Source organism: Manacus candei, unplaced genomic scaffold, assembly GCF_025592945.1.
Source record: "Manacus candei isolate 608988 ecotype Guabito, Panama unplaced genomic scaffold, ASM2559294v1 h1tg000024l, whole genome shotgun sequence".
Lineage (NCBI taxonomy): Eukaryota > Metazoa > Chordata > Aves > Passeriformes > Pipridae > Manacus > Manacus candei.
The window spans coordinates 9,450,056-9,469,747 of record NW_026138072.1 but is presented as its reverse complement, the minus strand read 5'-3'; the positions used below and the strand labels follow the sequence as shown (position 1 = coordinate 9,469,747).

The window sequence follows — 19,692 nt, the reverse complement described above, 5'->3', positions numbered from 1 at the left end:
CTTACGAATAAGCAGAGATTTGCAGCCGACTTCCACTACACATGCACCCTGGGGTTTACACACACTTGAAAAGTATGACTCACTAGCAGAAAATACACACATCACAGAAGAACAGCGAGAGAGAGCAGAATAACTTTCTGAAGGTCTTCTGTTAAAATTTTGCCTTTTAGTTAAAAGGGTATTTGAAATAATTTTTGTCCCTCTTGAAGTTTTTTTCTGCCAGGTAGTGAATCGCTAGTGCAAATAAATGGAATCTATTTCTTAAGAATATGAAGAAGGAAGATTGAGATTGTATTGTTTGTCTTGAAAATATCTTAATATCCAGAAAATAGGAGTTTTCCGTAGTGTTTTAGTACACCAGTATTGACTGTCAGCATTATTCTGTCAAAGATAATAGAGTGCATACACATGTCAAGTACACTCTCATGATATCCTTACCTCCAGAAAGCTGCAGAAAAAGTATAACCTTCACTAAAGAAATAAGCAAACAATTTTCCATTACTTCAGTATCATAAGTGATTACTGTCTCTGATTTAAAAAAAAAAATTCTTGTGCCTGGAAAAATCTTAAGACAGTGGACAAATTACAGACTAGACGTATTTTATAATGTACTTACATATCACTGGCAATGGAAGAGTTCCTGGACATGGACTTTGGAGACAAGTCATAGTCACTGTCTGACCGGTAAAGGAAAGACTCCCTACGTTGACTGTGGACAAAATTTGCCTGAAGAATTAGCCCTGATCCAGGGCTTGTCATGGGATCCAAGGGACTTCGTCCTGATGATGTACCATTGTCTACATCGAAACTGCAAAAAGAAGAGAAAAATATTTATGCCACTGACTTAAGAATGTTGAAATTAATAAACACTCTTCTGACAAAATTAGCATAGCTAATTGCTTCTTGATAGCAATGGGGAAATAAAGACCTGGTGATGTCCGCTGCTGAGCGAAAACACAAGGCACACAAGAGAAATACTTTAAAATTACTGATAAACAAAACAAACGAGTCTGAAGGAAAAGATATTTGGTAGAGGAAAAACCCCACTATTAGGATAGAGGAAGCTTTATGCTCCTCTGCATGGAGAGTATCCGTGAGGTCTATACCGGAGGAAACATGATGTTTCATTGTTCTTTTCTTCAGGCCCTATCTCTCCTGAGCTGGACCCTCATTATCCTGTCTCCTATTGTTAAGGCAGTTGAGGGCTCTTTTGTTATCAAGTAATCAATCACAATATTTTATTGCTACAAAAATATTTCAAGAATGTATTTCTTCTTATCCCAATAAACAAAGTGCAGGGGTAGCTTTAAGGCATATGTGTGTGCTTGGACACATCTGACTGCATTAGATTTGCTATTTTGCAACCAGATTGAAGCAATGAGTTCTTTGTTCACCACCAAGCTGCACAACTTCTGTAGCCATTTGTGTCTTTGAATGACAGTTTAGATCCAGCACTTCTGCTTGTTGTATTTGGTATGAAGAATGGCTTATCTTTCCTAGGGAACACAATTGTCCCAAGAGGCTGAAGGGCGAGGGGAGGGAAAGAGAGTAGATACTGTTTCACATAGACTGTGATATTTCCACAAAGGGTTTTCAGAATCAGTGGAAAGACCTTGAACAGGAGTCTGCAAACAATTAGACACTTGCACAGGGTGGGTGATGCTGAGAGTATGTGCTTATGGCAACCTATGTTGCTTGGCAGCCCAACAGCTGCATTTGGTACTATATGGAGTCTTTTTGGAGCATATGGATTCATTTTTAGACTTAATGTGTTGTGGTACATAATCTCAGAGGTTACAAATGTGTGGATTAACAAGACTAGGTCTTTAGGCTCATTTGCCATATTATTGGGAACTTAAATAGTACTGCTAAAGTATTTAAGAGAATGAGGGATGAACAAAGGATCTTTCACATGATTTTTTAAACATGGATAAGTGTTAGCACCATAATATGTATTTGTATTGAGCCCCTATAAAGTACTCAATTTGAAACTCATTTGAAGAACACCCACTGGTATTCAGTTACATCTAATGACAGTCGAAGAGAAAAGATGCAGAACAGGTCAGTTGTCGATTAGACTTCAGCCTAGCACTGGTGTCACAGAAGGTACATGCTGCTCTCTACACTAGCTTGTTTTATGTGCCATTGACTTGAGGTTTCAGTGAGGTTGCCACTTGAGTGCTTTACTGAAATGACAACATTCCTGTGGCCTGCTTCAGCTTTGTTAAATGAACTGATCAAAGAAACATATATTGCCTATTTTGACAGAGATGTTCATTGCCTGGCAATGTTTCTCTTTTTTTAAAAAATACAGAAAGTAGTATTAAAAATGTCAAGAAATTTTAGTAATTTAATTATCTTTTCTCTGTAGTTTGCAGAACAATTCACTGCTGTACATCAGAACACATACACTTCTTCCAAAATTTAATTTGATTATGTAACTTTTTCTGTGTACTCAAATGTGCTATACTTTATCAATCTCAAACTAAAATTAAACCATGAGACATCAAATGAGAGTTCTGTCACTATCCTGCTAGATGATCTTGAACAGTGCAAAGCTCCTCTTTACCATTCATTTTCCCTATTTGTTGCATCTTTGTGATCACTGCGAGATCTGCTCACAAAAAATATCTAAAAATGTATTGGAAAGGTCAAGATAGTATGACTCCTACTGTAAAATGTCATTTGCAGCTTGTACTGCCATAAGTTCATAACCCTATTACCCTTGTTACTAGCATGACTACTTTTACTCTCAATCAATATTTTTTGAGTTTGAATTCCTAAATATTCCAGGAGCACAAAATAATCATAATACTAATGAAGGATTTGGCTCATTATACCCAAATTTCCTAACATTTCTATCTCATTGCCTAATTTTTTTTTTCCTTTAAGCAGTTGCAACAAAACATAGATTCCTAAACAATACAGTTTTCTATTTTTGTTGCTCTATTGAGGGCAGGAGGGCAAATCATTCCTGCAATTTGAGGTAAAACAGAAGACGACTGTTTACTCCTGTGCTCAATAAGACTAATTTCTGCAATGGCAACATAATTTCAAATATACATATATATATATAAGCTTGTCTGAGAACTTTAAAGCAAAAGTTAAAAGTTAGATAGAAATAAATGAATATAAATGTAGATGTCTCACAGCAGAAAAACTTTGAATAAAGAGTGACTACTAAATTGACTTTTCTAACAGTGGCCTTAAATATTCAACTGATTCAAAAGCATTTAAGTGGATTAGAGGAATATATGGTTCTCTTTTCAGATTTATTTTCTTCACCCACCTTTTGTGGATATGATACGAGTATTATATTACCAGTCATTTCTTCCAGTCAGAAACTAAGGCAAACTTCTACGAATTATTTCACTGTTAGATTATAAAATAGTGAATTTTTAGAATTTAGAAGTCTGTTAACTAGAACTGCAGTTTCACCAGCTGGAAGAGGCCCTGTAGTTTGCACCACCAGATAACCACAAAGACATTGCTGTTGCGACAGAAATTTTGTTCTGTTGCACTGCGTTGTGTCCACTAGATGGCTGTCAAAAGTAAGGAACAGGATCCAAATACATCAGCTGGATTTGCTTCGGGTTGTTCAAAGAAAATGTCTTTTATGAAAATATGTATCGAGAAAAAAGTTCAGTTCTATGGTCAAAGGGGAATGTGAATGTAACACTGGTTTTTCAGAAACATGTTTATATTAAAAAGTTTCTAAAATGCTAAAGCAGTTAAGTGTCTTGTTTGGGTCTTTCTGGGACGTTTACCAACACTTGCAGATACAAAAGCCTGTAGAACTCTAAATCAAAACAAGTGTTACTACACTGAAAATCAGATAAATTGTTTACTTGTCTGAATCACATGTCTTATTTGTAAGAAACTGTGCTGCTGATTACACTGCACCAAATAATAGAGAATCAGAATGGGGAATTGAAGACTTTCACACCATTTCTTTGCTCTTTCTTGCAGCATACACTGAAAAAATTGAAAGTTTAACATACAAAATAGGATAGATCCTTTAATTTGCCTGGGCAGTAATTGCAAAAAGTCAGCTGTGGTTGCTTCATACTTATCTTTCCACTCCTGTTAAGTTTTAAGCCACAGCAAGAATATGCTGTGAATTAGAAAGAACAGAGAAACTGAACAACGTCTTCACTGAAGTTGTTAGTAAGGAGCACAGGAACCGTTTTGCTTTCATCTCACAAGCAGAAAGTGGCCATTTGAAGACAGAATTTTCCATTGCTCTGCAGCCAGCTTCAGACACTTCGCACAATGCATGCAAACTGAAGCTGACTTTAGTGACAGGAGCATTTGGCACATCACATCACAGAATTTTATATGTTCAAAGAGCTTTGCTGCAACTCTGGAGATGCCAGAGGTATGAAAAGCCAATGGTAATTCAACAACTTTTGTGTCTGCACTTTGACAAAATATTTTACGGCTTTAAGTGGATACTGTTTATCTTTAGAGCCTGCCTTGTTCAGTGTTCGATGATGACAAAGATGACATGAGATTAAATTCAGACTTTTTTTTCCGTGTTTGCATGTCTTGCCCACCATCTGTCATCCAGGCTCTGTACTGAGATGGGGACAAAGGTGGTTAGCTATCTTGAGTGACTTCATGGCTGACCTTTCCTGTGCCCCTAATAGGACGAGAAGTAATTACATCATAAGCAAACTTTAGGAAGATTATTAGTGATTTGTTTTAGACAATAGTAGGACTCTGTGGCAAGCACAGGAAATGTTCTCAATCCTGGATCTCAGCAGCACTGCTTCATTGCTAATGACAGCACAGCTTCTTTGCACATTAAAAGAAATCCTCTGTGCACTTCCTTTTGAGTGCTTAAAAAATGCTTTCCTACTCTGCAAGATTGCTAAAAGAAAAAATGGGGAGGCCTGTGTATAAAATAGGAATAATGACATCATAAAACACAAGACTTTGTAATTAAGACTGCAGAGAAAATTTTCATATTGGTCTTCCTTATTACTGAGACTTATCCTGAGACATTTTTTTTGGTTTTTTTTTTTCCTTTTGATTTGTGTAGGTTTTATTTTTAGAGAAGTAAGCAATAGCAGAAGAGAGAAGGAAATAAATTTCACCCTAAAATTAAGAATTTACTAGACTTTTTAAGAATACAAATTGCACTCCTGATATTCCCCCTTAAGGGTCTCCCCACCTTCATCTTATCTTGAAAGCTGAAGGGAGGGAGAGCCAAATTAATTGACCCTCTGAGGACATCTTATCTTTTAAGGCCATATTTAAATAGAGGAACAAGCAAGTTTTAGAGGAGCAAATTTTGTCTCCCATCAAAGGAGTCCATTGTCCTACTGTCAAGCAATCTCTCCAGCCACCTGTGCTGTGACCTACATATACATCTCAATGTCCTTACTTCCAAGAAGTCCATCCTGTTTTTCACCTGGTAACATAACCCCCACGTCACACTGAATGGCAGATTTTGGCACAACACCTGTAATTCACAGAAATTATCACAGACCTGCCCTGAAGCAACTGCGTTTAGGCAGGATCTCATTTAGAGTTAAAACAAGGTAATAATTGTATATGGTTCTGAGGAAAAGGTAAGTTATTCATCGCTTGTGCCCCAGGACAGGAACCTACCACTAGGGGAAGCCACCTGTAGCAGCTGGAGAAAGGGAAGGATGATTGGATGATGCCTTCAAAAGCAGAATCTGAATTTATTACTTGGATTGCTTGGAATTAAAAAAAGCAGCTGGTGGCACACTGTGGATGTGGAGGATTGTAGAAAGGCCTCTGCGTGCCTGTCTCTAAGATCATTTGGTAGGTCTTTATGACTTCCCTTAACTTTTTTATTGCTTATTATTAAACCAAGCATTAAACTGAGCCAACAGCTGACTTAGGTGTCCCATTTTTTTGCCAGGTCTAGCTATTTCCAGATGAAAGGTGAAAATCTAAAATTTTCTTTATCAGAAAGAAACAGATTGTCACTTATCACCCCTGCCATAGGTTCCCAGTAGATTTTAGATGGTGAATAGGTTAACCTTCAACAGCAGAAAAAAAATAAGTAAAAATAAATCAGTGGATTTATATAATTGAATAGCAGGCCTAAAATTTATTTTTTGCATTAGTTCTATGCTTGGGACCTTTCATAATGTTTCCTTTCTGACAGTGTCTACCTAGTGATACAGAAGAGACCATATCTGCTTTTCTCCTTCCTCTCTGTCTTTTGCCCCATGACTAGTAAAACCTAAAAACCTCAGTAAAATAAGGGGAGAAAAAGAGAAATATTTATACTGATCTTTTAGAAGGAATATAATTATGTTTGAAGACAAAAATAGTTTATATGTGAGCTGATTTTTTTTATTTTCTTTGTAGCATAGTTAACAAAAATTTTACCTTCCATTACTTAAAAATATTTCCAGTCATTTGCAATCAAATGATATTAAAAGGAACATATGATCTAAATCTGAATTTTCATGTACCACTGTGGAATTCAAGCCAGCTATCTGCTTGTGGCTTTGAGTTTCCAGTCAAGCGATTCAAAAAGCAAGCCCTATGATTAACTCCATATTTAGAAGTGGTGTGGATAGATTTTCCATATCAAAATTCCAAGCAAAAGAATAAAATGTGACATTTCATGTAATTTTTTTTAGCAGCAGAACTCAGCTTTTGCTCTTGCAAAACTATTTTTGGAAACATTTGGGTGTAGAAGGCTGAATATAAATTAAGTAGAATATTACAAGGCTCAATATTAAAAGCCCAGATAACAAACAATTGGAAGATGTGTAGGACAAAAAAATACAATGAAACAGACAGGTTTGTAAAAATTAGTCTACTCAAACATGTTAAGAAATGTACTTTACCTATCTATTTATCCTCTGTCTCATGATTTGCTAGTAAGCATCTCAGGAAACACAGCCAATCTCTCAAAACAAGACTGATTCATGTTCTGTTATGAAGTTTCCAAGCAAGGAGTCTCCTGTGATGACTATTCCATTTCTTTGGTACTTTTGCTTTGAACAGTCTCCTTGTACTAAAATGAAGATGTACTTTCGATAATGTCACCTCATTATTCTTAATTATACCTCAGCAGTGTATCCATTCACCATGAAAGCCTTTCTTAGGCACCTATTAAATCAAATTGCCTGTTGTGCTCAGCCATACTGGGATCCCCTTTGTGACTCCTTTTATTTTTTCCTCAGAGAGGATATCATCCCTGACCTGGCAATTAGTATTCTCTAAACTTGGCTATTGTAAGTGAACATCTCCCTACTAATGTGATGTTCAGATAAAATGTCAGATTACAGGTCTTATCCCATGGATTTGATGTTTTGATGTTTCTTTGAAGCTGAAATAGTTGTCTTATTGCTGTATAATAAAAATTCAAACAAAAAACCACAAGAGAAATTAAATGCAAAATAATTTCCAAGAAATGTGGTAATTTGTTTTCATGCTTATACTAGATTTAAGTCACTTTGTATGGTTCTTCTGATCTAATAACCCCAGTGGGACTAGTATCCCTATTTTTAGACAACAAAAAGCCATTGAGACATTAATTGTTTTCTCCAATGCTTCTGGTAAAATCTCTGGCAGCTTGAGGTCTGAATGAGAAAATCTGCAGAAAATATTTTCTGCAGATTTCCTCATTCCTCGGTGTGCTGGTTTAAAGGTAAACCAGCAGGGGAAATGAACTCAACTCAAAAGAGAGATTATAAGTCAGAATAACAATTTAATAAAATAATACAATAAGTACAATTATACAGACAAACAATTGGTTTTAACCCACAAAATCCAAATATATAACCCAGCACCCTGGGGCATGAACAGAGTGGTGTTCTTTGGCCCCCTTGAGTCCAAAGTAAAAGGAGAGGGGAAAAACCTGTTGGTGAGAGTGCTGTTGCAGTCTGGTCAAGAGTGGTGATTGCAGTCCAGTCAAGAGTGGTGGTTGCAGTCTGGTTGAAAAGTGGTGGTTGCAGTCCAGTCAAGGGTGGTGGTTGCAGTCTGGTTGAGAGCGGTGATCTGCAGTCTTCCTCTGGATCCCACGAGTGGTTAAAAAAGTCCCAAGACTCCAAGATTATATATCCTCCAGTTCAGGCAGGAATGCTCAGTACCTCCCTCAGGGCGGGGGGTTCTTTAATGGGTGTGAGGACAAGAGCACCCTCCTGTCTCACAGGCCTCTCTTAACACCTAGTTTATAGCCTGAGGAGTCAGGCTCTATGTGCAGATGGTGTAAATGGTTCATTGATACCAGTTTCTGGGAAATGGCATGGAAGGCTGTAGAATACACAGTTTTGGGTTACACCCAACCAGTGATGAACTGTTCCCAGTTGTTCTAACTAGGACATTATCCACCCCTTATTCTATGCCATCCATGTCATGCCCAAATTAACCCCCTTTAAAAACTATATCCCTTTAAAACTATATACATCTATCTATATATATATACACAATGAAACATTACAGACCATTCTCACTCAAAATTAGGTCCCCTTATGGTACACAACATGTCTCCCCATCTTCTTGCATTACCCACCACGTGAAACCTGGCCCTTGGGCAAAAACAATCCCTCAGATGGGTTGGCCTTTACTTGAGGTGGGACTAATCCAAACAGTCTTCCCTAACATACCTCTCATATGCACCGTGGGGCCTTTATCTCCATCTACAGTATGCAAAGGTTCTGATTGGGCAGGGCCAGCTCGATTGATGGAGCCTCGGGTGTTGACCAACCAGGTGGCCTTTGCTAAATGCAGCTCCCAGTGTTTGAGAGTCTCCCCACACAGTGCCTTCAGGGTGGTTTTCAGCAGTCCGTTGCACCGCTCAACTTTTCCAGCAGCTGGTGCATGGTAGGGGATATGATACACCCACTCAATGCCGTGCTCTCTGGCCCAGGTGTCTACAAGGCCATTCTTGAAATGGGTCCCATTATCAGACTCAATTCTCTCCGGGTGCCGTGTCACCACAGGACTTGTTTTTCAAGGTCCAGGATGGTATTCCGGGCAGTGGCATGAGGCACGGGGTATGTCTCCAACCATCCAGTGCTTCCTTCTACCATGGTCAGTACGTAGTGCTTGCCTTGGCGGGTTTTGGGGAGCGTGATGTAGTCAACTTGCTAGGTTTCCCCATACCTGTATTTCAACCACCGTCAACCATACCATAGAGGCTCCACCCGCTTGGCCTGCTTGATGGCAGCACATGTCTCACAGTCATGGATGACCTGTGAGACAATGTCCTTGGTTAAGTCCACCCCTCGGTCACGAGCCCATCTGTATGTTGCATCTCTCCCCTGGTGACCGGAGGCGTCATGGGCCCATCGAGCCAGAAATAATTCTCCTTTGTGCTGCCAATCCAGATCTACCTGAGAGACTTTAATCCTGGCAGCTCAGTCCGCCTGCTCGTTGTTACGATGCTCCTCATTAGCCCGTTTCTTGCCTACATGAGCATTTACGTGACGGACCTTCACACTCAGCTTCTCTACCCGGCCAGCGATGTCCTGCCACATCTCCGCCGCCCAGATGGGTTTCCCTTGGCGCTGCCAGTTGGCCTTTCTCCATCGGTCCAGCCATCCCCACAGAGCATTGGCCACCATCCATGAGTCAGTGTAGAGACAGAGTCTTGGCCACTTCTCTCGTTCAGCTATATCCAAAGCCAACTGAACGGCTTTAAGCTCTGCAACCTGACTTGACCCACCTTGTCCTTCGGTCGCTTCTGCAACTCGCCGTGTGGGACTCCACACGGCTGCCTTCCATTTTCGGTTTGTCCCTACAATGCAACAGGAGCCATCTGTGAAGAGCACATATCGCCTTTCATCTGCTGGTAGCTTGTCATATGGTGGGGCCTCCTCAGCCCGTGTCACCTGCTCCTCTTCTTCTTCAGAGGATAGTCCGAAACTCTCACCTTTGGGCAAATTGCTGATAATTTCCAGAATCCCAGGGCGATTAGGATTCCCTATCCAGGTTTGCTGTGTGATCAGAGCGATCCACTTACTCCATGTGGCATCGGTGGCATGATGTGTGGAAGGAACTCTTCCCTTGAACATCCAGCCCAGCACTGGTAGTCAGGGTGCCAGGAGGAGCTGCACTTCGGTGCCGATCACTTCTGAGGCAGCTCGAACTCCTTCATAAGCAGCCAGGATCTCTTTCTCAGTTGGTGTATAGCTGCCTTCAGATCCTTTGTATCCCTGACTCCAGAATCCCAGCAGTCGTCCTCGGGTCTCCCCAGGCACTTTCTGCCAGAGGCTCCAGGAAGGGCCATTCTTCCCAGCTGCAGTGTAGAGCACATTCTTCACATCCTGTCCTGTCCTTACTGGCCCAAGGGCTACCGCATGGGCAATCTCCTGTTTAATTTGTTCAAAGGCTTGTTGCTGTTCAGGGCCCCACTGGAAATCATTTTTCTTTCATGTCACAAGGTAGAGAGGGCTTACAATCTGACTGTACTCGGGGATATGCATCCTCCAAAAGCCCACAGCGCCTAGGAAAGCCTGTGTTTCCTTCTTGCTGGTTGGTGGGGACATGGCTGCTATTTTGTTAATCACCTCCGTTGGAATTAGGCGGCATCCATCTTGCCACTTCACTCCTAGGAACTGAATTTCCTGAGCAGATCCCTTGACTTTACTTTGTTTAATGGCAAAACCGGCTCTTAGGAGAATCTGGATTATCTTCTCTCCTTTCTCGAAGACTTCCCCCGCTGTGTTCCCCCATACAATGGTGTCATCAATGTACTGTAGATGTTCTGAAGCCTCATCCTTTTCCAGTGCAGTCTGGATCAGTCCATGGCAAATGCTGGGACTGTGTTTCCACCCCTGAGGCAGTCGATTCCAGGTGTACTGCACACCTCTCCAAGTGAAAGCAAATTAAGCAAATTGTGGCCTGCACTCCGCTGCCAAAGGAATGGAGAAAAAGGCAATGTCAGTGGTGGCATACCACTTGGCTACCTTGGACTCCAGTTCGTACTGGAGCTCCAGCATGTCCAGCACAGCAGCACTCAGGGGTGGTGTGACTTCATTGAGTCCACAGTAATCCACCGTCAGCCTCCACTCTCCGCTGGACTTACGCACTGGCCATATAGGGCTATTAAAGGGTGAGCGAGTCTTGCTGACCACCCCCTGGGTCTCCAGGTCACGGATCATCTTTTGTATAGGGGTCACAGAGTCTTGGTCGGTGCGGTATTGCCGACGGTGCACTGTTGCTGTGGCTATCGGTACCAATTGTTCTTCAACCTTCAGCAGTCCCACAGCAGAGGGGTCCTCTGAGAGACCAGGCAAGGTGTTCAACTGTCTCATTTCCTCTGTCTCCACAGTAGCTATGCCTAAAGCCCAACAAAGTCTTTTTGGGTCTTTGAAATACCCACTCCTCAGGTAATCTATGCCAAGGATACACGGGGCCTCTGGGCCAGTCACAATGGGGTGTCTCTGCCATTCCTTCCCAGTCAGGCTCACTTCAGCTTCCAGTACAGTCAGCTGTTGGGATCCCCCTGTCACCCCAGAAATGGAGATGGATTCTGCCCCTACGTATCTTGATGGCATTAAAGTACATTGTGTGCTGGTGTCCACTAAGGCCTTATATCTTTGTGGCTCTGATGTGCCAGGCCACCGAATCCACACTGTCCAAGAGACCCGATTGTCCCTCTTCTCTACCTGGCTAGAAACAGGGCACCCCTAATCCTGGTCATGGTACTCATTGTGCTCCTCTTGTGAGTATGACCTGGAGGTCCCTTCAAGAGGATCAGACGTATCATCATTCCTGTACCGTCTGGAGTCTTGCCCATGAGAGACTGGAGCAGCATTTATCCTTGAAGAGTTCTTTGTGGTACTTGTTCCTCTTTTCAATTCACGTACCCAGGCTGCTAAGGAAGAGGTGGGTTTCCCATCCCACTTCCTCATATCTTCTCCGTGCTCATGGAGGTAAAACCATAGATTGCCACGTGGAGTGTACCCTCTCTCCTTAGCTGGGGGATGCTGGCTCCTGATAGCAGAGATACTTGTTTGTCCTGGCGAGATATGGAAGATCCCTTCCTTAATTTCTTCTCTTAGCTTCTGGTGTCCCTCTTCAATCTTCTCTTCCAGGCTTTGGACATGTTCAGCCAGTTTGGTTTCCACAGATGAGACGTGGGCTCGTAATGGGGCGGTGACAGTGTCTTCATAAATCCTGAGTTTACTGACCAATGCTCCCACCTTGTCCTCTCCCTCCTTCCATTGCAGCGTTGCTAAGTAGCGGGAATACATTTCTGGTCCGAGTCGTGCAAACTTTAACCACATCTGGGATGTGCACTGTACGCCATCTGGACTTTTAGGGAATCTTTCGTCCTCTGAAAAGATTATCTCCAGTACAGCTAATTTCTCTTAAGCACCGGATACCTTGTTCCATCATGTTCCACTGTCCTTGCTGTACGTGGAGGTCCTCCTTACAAAGGTATCTCTCCCTCACACTGGACAACAGTTGCCGCCAGAGGTTGAGAGTTTCCTGCCTCCTTCCAATCCCCTGATCAATGACTACATCTCGAGACAGGGATCCCAGCTGTCTGGCTTCACTCCCATCTAGAACTGTATCATTAGCTGTGGCATCCCAGATTCGGAGCAGCCAGGTCAGAATGGACTCATTCACCTCTCTTGTGAACTCTCCCCGGAGCTCACGTAGCTCACCCAGGGATAGGGACCGAGTGATTATTTCTGGCTCTGTCTCCTCCGGTGGATGTGAAGGTCCCGCCTCTTCGTCATCATTTGCTATACGGACTGATTTAGTCTTTGATTTCCTTTTCTGGACAGGGGCGACTGCTATTGGTTTCGGTTGTTCTTCTGGCTCCTCAATGGTTTGTGTGGACACGGTGCTGGTTGGTTTATTTCTTTCTCCTTCTGACTCAGCTGTGGTTTGGGTGGACGTGGTGCCTGCGGATTTGCTCCTTCTCTCCTCCCCCTGACAGTGCTGTACCATGTCAAGTGGTGTCCAGTAGGCAGTGGCCAGGGCCCAGCAGGTTGCTGTGAGCTGGCCATCTCTGGAGCTGCCAGAGCATTTTTCCTTCACCAGTCTTATCATGCTAACAGGATCCTGCAGTTGTTCAGGGGTGAATTTCCAGATCATTGGAGGAGAAAACTTCTCCAAATACTGGCCGATGCCCTCTCACTTCCCGTGCCACTCAGCATTATCCACTCCCAGGGCAGGTGTCCAAACAACCTCCCTAAAAGGCCCTATTCTGACCCTAAACATGGTGTACACAGTACAGAGCAGACAAAGCAACACTAACAATAACATTATGCTGTCTTTAACATCAAAAGGGAACTCAATATTTTCAAAGAGTGTTGTAGCAGGTCTGAAGGGGAAGAAGGAGGTGAAAGGCTGGAAACAACCATTCCCTCCTGTTCCCCCAAAGGGCTGGGTGCGATTTTTAATGAGGCCCCAGAGGTAGCAACCCAAACCAGGACAGGCAAACAAGACTGAATACACATTTACAATGAAACTCATTGTTTCTGATGTTATGATGACATAAACATAGTATACTAATAAAGCAATTTGGAATGCTCTCCCTGGTCTTAAAGAGAGCATCAAAACAGGCAAATAGTTCCCCATCTGTGGAAATATGAACAGGCTCAGATACAACATCCATGTGAATACATCAAAGAACATGGTGATCAGGGAATTTCTGTATCCAAATAGACAAATGCTTAAAATGAAATTGTGATTCTGACTTCTCTTTCTGCCCCATGTTGGGTGCCAAAAATGTGCTGGTTTAAAGGTAAACCAGCAGGGGAAATGAACTCAACTCAAAAGAGAGATTATAAGTCAGAATAACAATTTAATAAAATAATACAATAAGTACGATTATACAGACAAACAATTGGTTTTAACCCACAAAATCCAAATATATAACCCAGCACCCTGGGGCATGAACAGAGTGGTGTTCTTTGGCCCCCTTGAGTCCAAAGTAAAAGGAGAGGGGAAAAACCTGTTGGTGAGAGTGCTGTTGCAGTCTGGTCAAGAGTGGTGATTGCAGTCCAGTCAAGAGTGGTGGTTGCAGTCTGGTTGAAAAGTGGTGGTTGCAGTCCAGTCAAGGGTGGTGGTTGCAGTCTGGTTGAGAGCGGTGATCTGCAGTCTTCCTCTGGATCCCACGAGTGGTTAAAAAAGTCCCAAGACTCCAAGATTATATATTCTCCAGTTCAGGCAGGGATCCTCATTACCTCCCTCAGGGCGGGGGGTTCCTTAATGGGTGTGAGGACAAAAGCAACCTCCTATCTCGCAGGCCTCTCTTAACACCTAGTTTATAGCCTGAGGAGTCAGGCTCTATGTGCAGATGGTGTAAATGGTTCATTGATACCAGTTTCTGGGAAATGGCATGGAAGGCTGTAGAATACACAGTTTTGGGTTACACCCATCCAGTGATGAACTGGTCCCAGTTGTTCTAGCTAGGACACTCAGTCTGTTACCCTTCACTTTAATCATGCCATAATTCTATGATTCTATGGTTCTGTGATCTCCAGGGATGAGGCATTCACAGCTTCCCTGGGCAACCTGTTCCAGTGCCTCACCACCCTCATAGTAAACAATTTTTTCCCAATATCTAATCTAAACCTACTATCTTTCAATTTCAACATATTCACCCTTTACATGTTCTTGTAAATAGTCTTGCCCCATCTTTCCTGTAAGTTCTCTTCAGGTACTGGGAGATTGCAATTAGGTCATCCTGAAGCCTTCAGTTTTCCAGGCTGAACAATCACAATTCTCTCAGCCTTTCCTCATAGGGGAGGTACTCCATCTCTCTAATCATATTAGTGGCCCTCCTCTGGTCTTATTCTAACAGGCCCATGTTCTTCTTAGGAGGAGGTCCAGCGAGCCAGAAGGTGTGATCATCACAAGAGAATCTTGCAACCCTCAGCACCACTCAGCTCATAATTATTAAGTCTTTTGCACAACTGACCTTAGGCAAACCTGTCTTCAAAAAATATGTCTTGCAGAAAATTAATAAGAGCTGTGGACAGAAAAGTCCAAAGAGAAGAAACTCAAAGCCAAAACTATAAGAACTCTGCACACAGAAGATGGTTGGTTTCACAAGTACAATGTGCACATATAAATGTCAAAAAAAGAGCATGGCCAGCTTCAGAGAAGAGTGGGCAGGAGGCAGGTGGATAAGAAACTGCAGTTGTCTCTTTAGGTATTGTTCTAGATTGCCTATGACAATGAAAGCTCTACGTAAAGGAGACATAATTTGACAAGAAAAAATTTATTTTCTCGCACTGTTGTAACATTGCTCTATCTGCAATAAGCAATTAATAGCAATAAATCACATACAAATTCTACTTCCACAAGAATTTGTGTTGAGATATGCTAACAGTAATTATCACTGAAAGCAAAATATGTATTTTGTAAAGAATGAAAGCTCAAGCTATTAAGACCTTCAGAATTATAAATTTTTTCTATCTTGTTTTTTTCAAATTATTTCATCCTTTCCACTTGATTTTTTGGGGCTTTTTTTTGTATTCGTATTTTTTATATTTAATTATTTTTTTATTTTATATTGCATTTTTTTGTTGAGTTTATGAAATGTGTTAGGTTTTTTGTGGCTTCCACTTCCCTAGACTTCTACTAAATTTATCAAGGTGCACATAGTGATTTGGGTTCTGGAAGTCTTTTACCGCATCCGAGCAACAACCTTTGAAGGGAAACAAGGTCAGGAGGTAGCCTTGGAAGAATGCTGAGACTGGAATGTCTTAAGTCTGTGCACTCATGTTAGACCCTGAGCACATTCACTGAGTACCTGGTACATCAAGAAAGATAATTCATGTCACTAGTCCAAAGGAAATTATAATCTACAATAATGGATCATTTGGGTCTTATTTTTCCTGATTTTTAGGACATGATTTTAATGCTATATATATTATTACAATGCCTAATAACATTACTTAAGAGAGCTGCCTGATGTTCCACACTATAAGACTTAGTTTTCTTTTTGCCATTACTAAATTCTGTCCAGTGGTGCTGCAATTTTCTTTCCAAGATTTTTTAGAGGGAAAGTGGGTCAACTGTTGATAGCAAGTGGCAGAGAAAATAATATTTTTTCATATTTAAAACAACATTCTGGAAGCTGTTTAGTGAGATAGTCTAGTAACTCATATTTTGCAGCACAAGGTAGAATTTAGCCAAAATTCTGTCTGCAAAATGCCTTTTTTTTTTTCTGATTCTGTGAACAATGTCATAAATTTCAATAATTTATAAGCTTAGGCCAACCTTAAGTCAGTCACCCTGAGTATCTACATTACTGAAAAAATATGAAGTGATACTGTATTATTCTTTTAAAACCTCCTGTCTTGCTCAGAGTCTAAGAGGACTCTGAGGAGGAAGCCCTTGTTGGTGGGATATTTGTCTCATCATGGCAGAAAGTAGGTACTGAATCAAAGGACTACAGAGAAGTATGAGTGCCTTTAACATCAGGAACTGGAAATAATATTTGCCCAAGCTGCAGAGCACCTGATAATGAACCAGTCACTTACACCAACTTTATCATATGTCACTAATTAAGTTTTTTTCATACTTGGGGTATCAACTCTGAAAGGCTATTGCTTAATCCATGTGGGCGTCAGCACTCACAAACACCGATTAACTCAGAACATCTGAGCAGCTGCTGGATGTCAAGGTCCATTCTCTTTCTCATAATGGCCAAAAGTGAAAGCCAATGGAAAAGGGTAAGAAGAAGCAAACAGAAGTGCTACCTTCCTATTGTATCCCAACCCCTCATTTTCTCGCCCTTTTATAAAAACTATGCTCTGAATACAAGTCATTCCATGACAAGGAGATCAAAAAGACAAAGTCCTAGACATCTCATTTTGAACATTCAAGTTAGGGAATACTTTCACTTTAATCTCTGTGTTTTAATTCTCCTATATATTAAGCAAGGATGACAATAATTCCTTCTATCACAAGGATGATAAGAAAATTATTTTAATCATTTGTGAGAAGCAGCAAGTTGTCATAGTGATGAGCACCATTGAAAAGCATTATAACTGCTTTTCCAATAGATGTGAACAGCAGATTATCAATAAGCCATGTGACCATATAATGAGCAGCAAGAAAATAATAGAATACTAAATATCTCATTAGTAGTGTTGCATTTGTTTTGTGCATTGAGTGACGTAAAAACAATATATAACCATATAGGTAAAGTACAAAATTATTTACGCCCAGGACCAAGGTTCCTAAGTCAACTGTAATGTTGACTTTTGTGCTTGACATTTCAAGCCTAATAATGTGAGTATCAGTTTATTGTGTACACATTTGTGCACGTGTTGGAGAGATGGCCTAATCTCTAAACTCTGGCATTTGCTGTTGTTTATCTCCAGTTTTCTTGTTCAGCCTACTGTAGCACTATCAACAATCTCAGACTTCAAATGCAGTGTTGAAGAGTTGCCTTCTAATGGTTAGTATACAGATGAACAAGTGCAGACTGCAGTTTGGTTATAGTGTGTGTTTGATTAACATCATCCTCAGCAGACTTCAAGATAATTGGAACACTTCATTCACAGTTTCATGATGATTAACTACTATTGTAATATAAGCATGTTCTTACTACCATTTCTTGTGCTCCTATATTGTCTGTTTCTGCTAGTCACTTTAAGATCCCTATTAACTGTTGGACTGTGAAAGCAAAAGCAACAAAGCAAAACCTAGAAAGCTATAAATTACAGTGTTTTAACTATTTACAAAATAAAGGAAGTATTATGGTGTAAAATTACTACACATATTATGCAACTCTTATTTGGTAAATTACCTAAATGAGCAGAAGTCTACAACTTCTCAAGGAGTATTCACAAATAAACTGGAAACAAGAAAAACAACCAAAACACTAGCTGCTACAGTCTTTAAATGCCACATACAGAGCTAATCTAAGCATGCCTCAGCAAAGAAATTAGTCTTTCTCTGTGAAGGAATGCAGTAACAGAAATACCAGTTTACACTCTGCTTGTAACAAGGCAGTTTTTTTCCCAGTGTTAAACAAACTTAGAAGCAGATTTGATGTAGTGGGTTGAAACAGGAGCTGAAAAACCCACAGTTTTTATATAAATGTAAGTGATCTGGCAAGCCAAAGCTGTTAAAAATCACTGTGTATTGCAAAACAAAATCAAACATTCTTCTCACAGAGCAAGAGCAAAGCATTCTACTAAAATTTACAACTCAGCCTTGCCACATGCAGAAATATATATCTATAGATCTATCAAGGTCAGCTCAAACTTTTCTCATCAGTTACAGAGTTATCTGCAAGTTAAAGCCAATTCCACAGAATGAACTTTGTGCTCCAGTTTGCACTAAGAATTTTGGAGCGGAGATGACTGATTACTTACTGCAGTGCTCATCCATCAGTCAGCCTCCCTGCTGTAACCACTCTTCTGCTGCCATTGTCCATCAGGCAAAATGTGCTGCCTTTCCTCATCCTTTCCACAAGCCCTCCCACTAACACCAAAGTAATACATGTTTAAACTAACAAAAGCATTGCAAAGTCTGGCCAAATCATAAAATCTGAACAAAATTATTAAAATGCCATTTGCTTACAAATTAAAAAAACATCAAATGCATAACGGCATCTTTTGTATAGAGTACTTTCCTGTTATCAGGAAAGCTGTGTATGCTTTGTTTGACTTTGTGCAAAAAAAGACTTGTTGGGCAACTTGATTCCAAAAGTCTATTTTCTCGATCCCTGTTTCATCAGTAAAATTGGGACAGGACATGCCATAATTGCTGGCACTAAGAAGGGATTATGTCACTCTGGAAACATTACAAAATGTGCAATCCAAGAGACCAAAAAGGAGAAAGCCCAGCATCTCGCATCAGTCCCTACAGCGGAAAAAATTTCACTGTAACATTGTTGCTTTTGGAACGAGCTTTGTCTTCAAATATTTTCCATGATGTCTGGTTATTTCATCCTGTGAAGTGTTCCCAGGAGAATCAACAATTTTGCCAGATAAAACCTACTTTTCAAGCAGTTCTTTTCAGCAAAACTCAGACTATACATGGAAGGCACTGCCAAGCTGACCACACACATAGTTGTGTCATGATGTGCCTCCCCAGCTGGCACTACTGTAGGTGCACCATTCACCATGTCTAACCTACAATTCTGGTGTAGAATTCATGGTCAAAGTTTTTGACTGTCAAAGAGAAACCTTAAGCAGACATGGGTCCCCCCCATGCAGCTGAGGGAGCGTCAAACTATCAGGAAATCCTTTGTTTCATTTGTTTCTTTTGTGGAAATGAAGTAGGATAAGACCACAGGAAAACCTGTTCTTTCACTGGATGAGTCATCCTGAATGAATCATTTTATCCCCTTCTGTGCTTCCACTTCCCTACCTGCAAAATGGGAACCTTGTAAAGTGCCAAGAGTTCTGGTCCTTAAAAACAAACAAAAAACCCAACCAACCAACCAACCAACCAACCAAAAAAAAGCCCTGGTACAACCTAAAACTAACATTACGGGAAGTAATAAGAAGGGCAGTGGAACTATCAGAAACACTGTTTTTAAAAAATGTATCAAAAGCAGATTTGGGTGAGATAAGGAGAAATTTAGAAAATTCACTCTTTTTCCTCATAGGAAACATGTAAAGGAATAAGAAGAAAGACCTGCTTTTTTATTAATTTTGGTACATGTACTTTTCAAGACCTCCATAAAAACAGAGTGGAAGAAGACATTGGATCAGGTATTTCTGTAACATTTGAAAGCAAAGGAAAGGAATAATGGAGGGGAAA

The 19,692-nt window shown here is 40.8% G+C and overlaps 1 protein-coding gene and 1 long non-coding RNA gene across 6 annotated transcripts in view; both read right to left on the bottom strand.

The window, feature by feature from the left end:
• The window catches only part of PDE4D (phosphodiesterase 4D), a 386,722-nt gene that overhangs the window by 119,928 nt on the left and 247,102 nt on the right, over positions 1–19,692 (bottom strand). For all 5 annotated transcript variants that reach the window (XM_051788281.1, XM_051788282.1, XM_051788285.1 and 2 more), the window contains one exon: positions 617–808. In XM_051788281.1, the coding sequence (XP_051644241.1) occupies positions 617–808 (192 nt within the window). The remainder of the gene's footprint in view (positions 1–616; positions 809–19,692) is intronic.
• LOC127471438 (uncharacterized) lies at positions 7,686–18,578 on the bottom strand. The gene is made up of 2 exons (XR_007904647.1): positions 14,145–18,578; positions 7,686–8,087 (listed from the first exon to the last, which is right to left on the bottom strand). It is a non-coding gene; the product is annotated as an uncharacterized LOC127471438 (long non-coding RNA).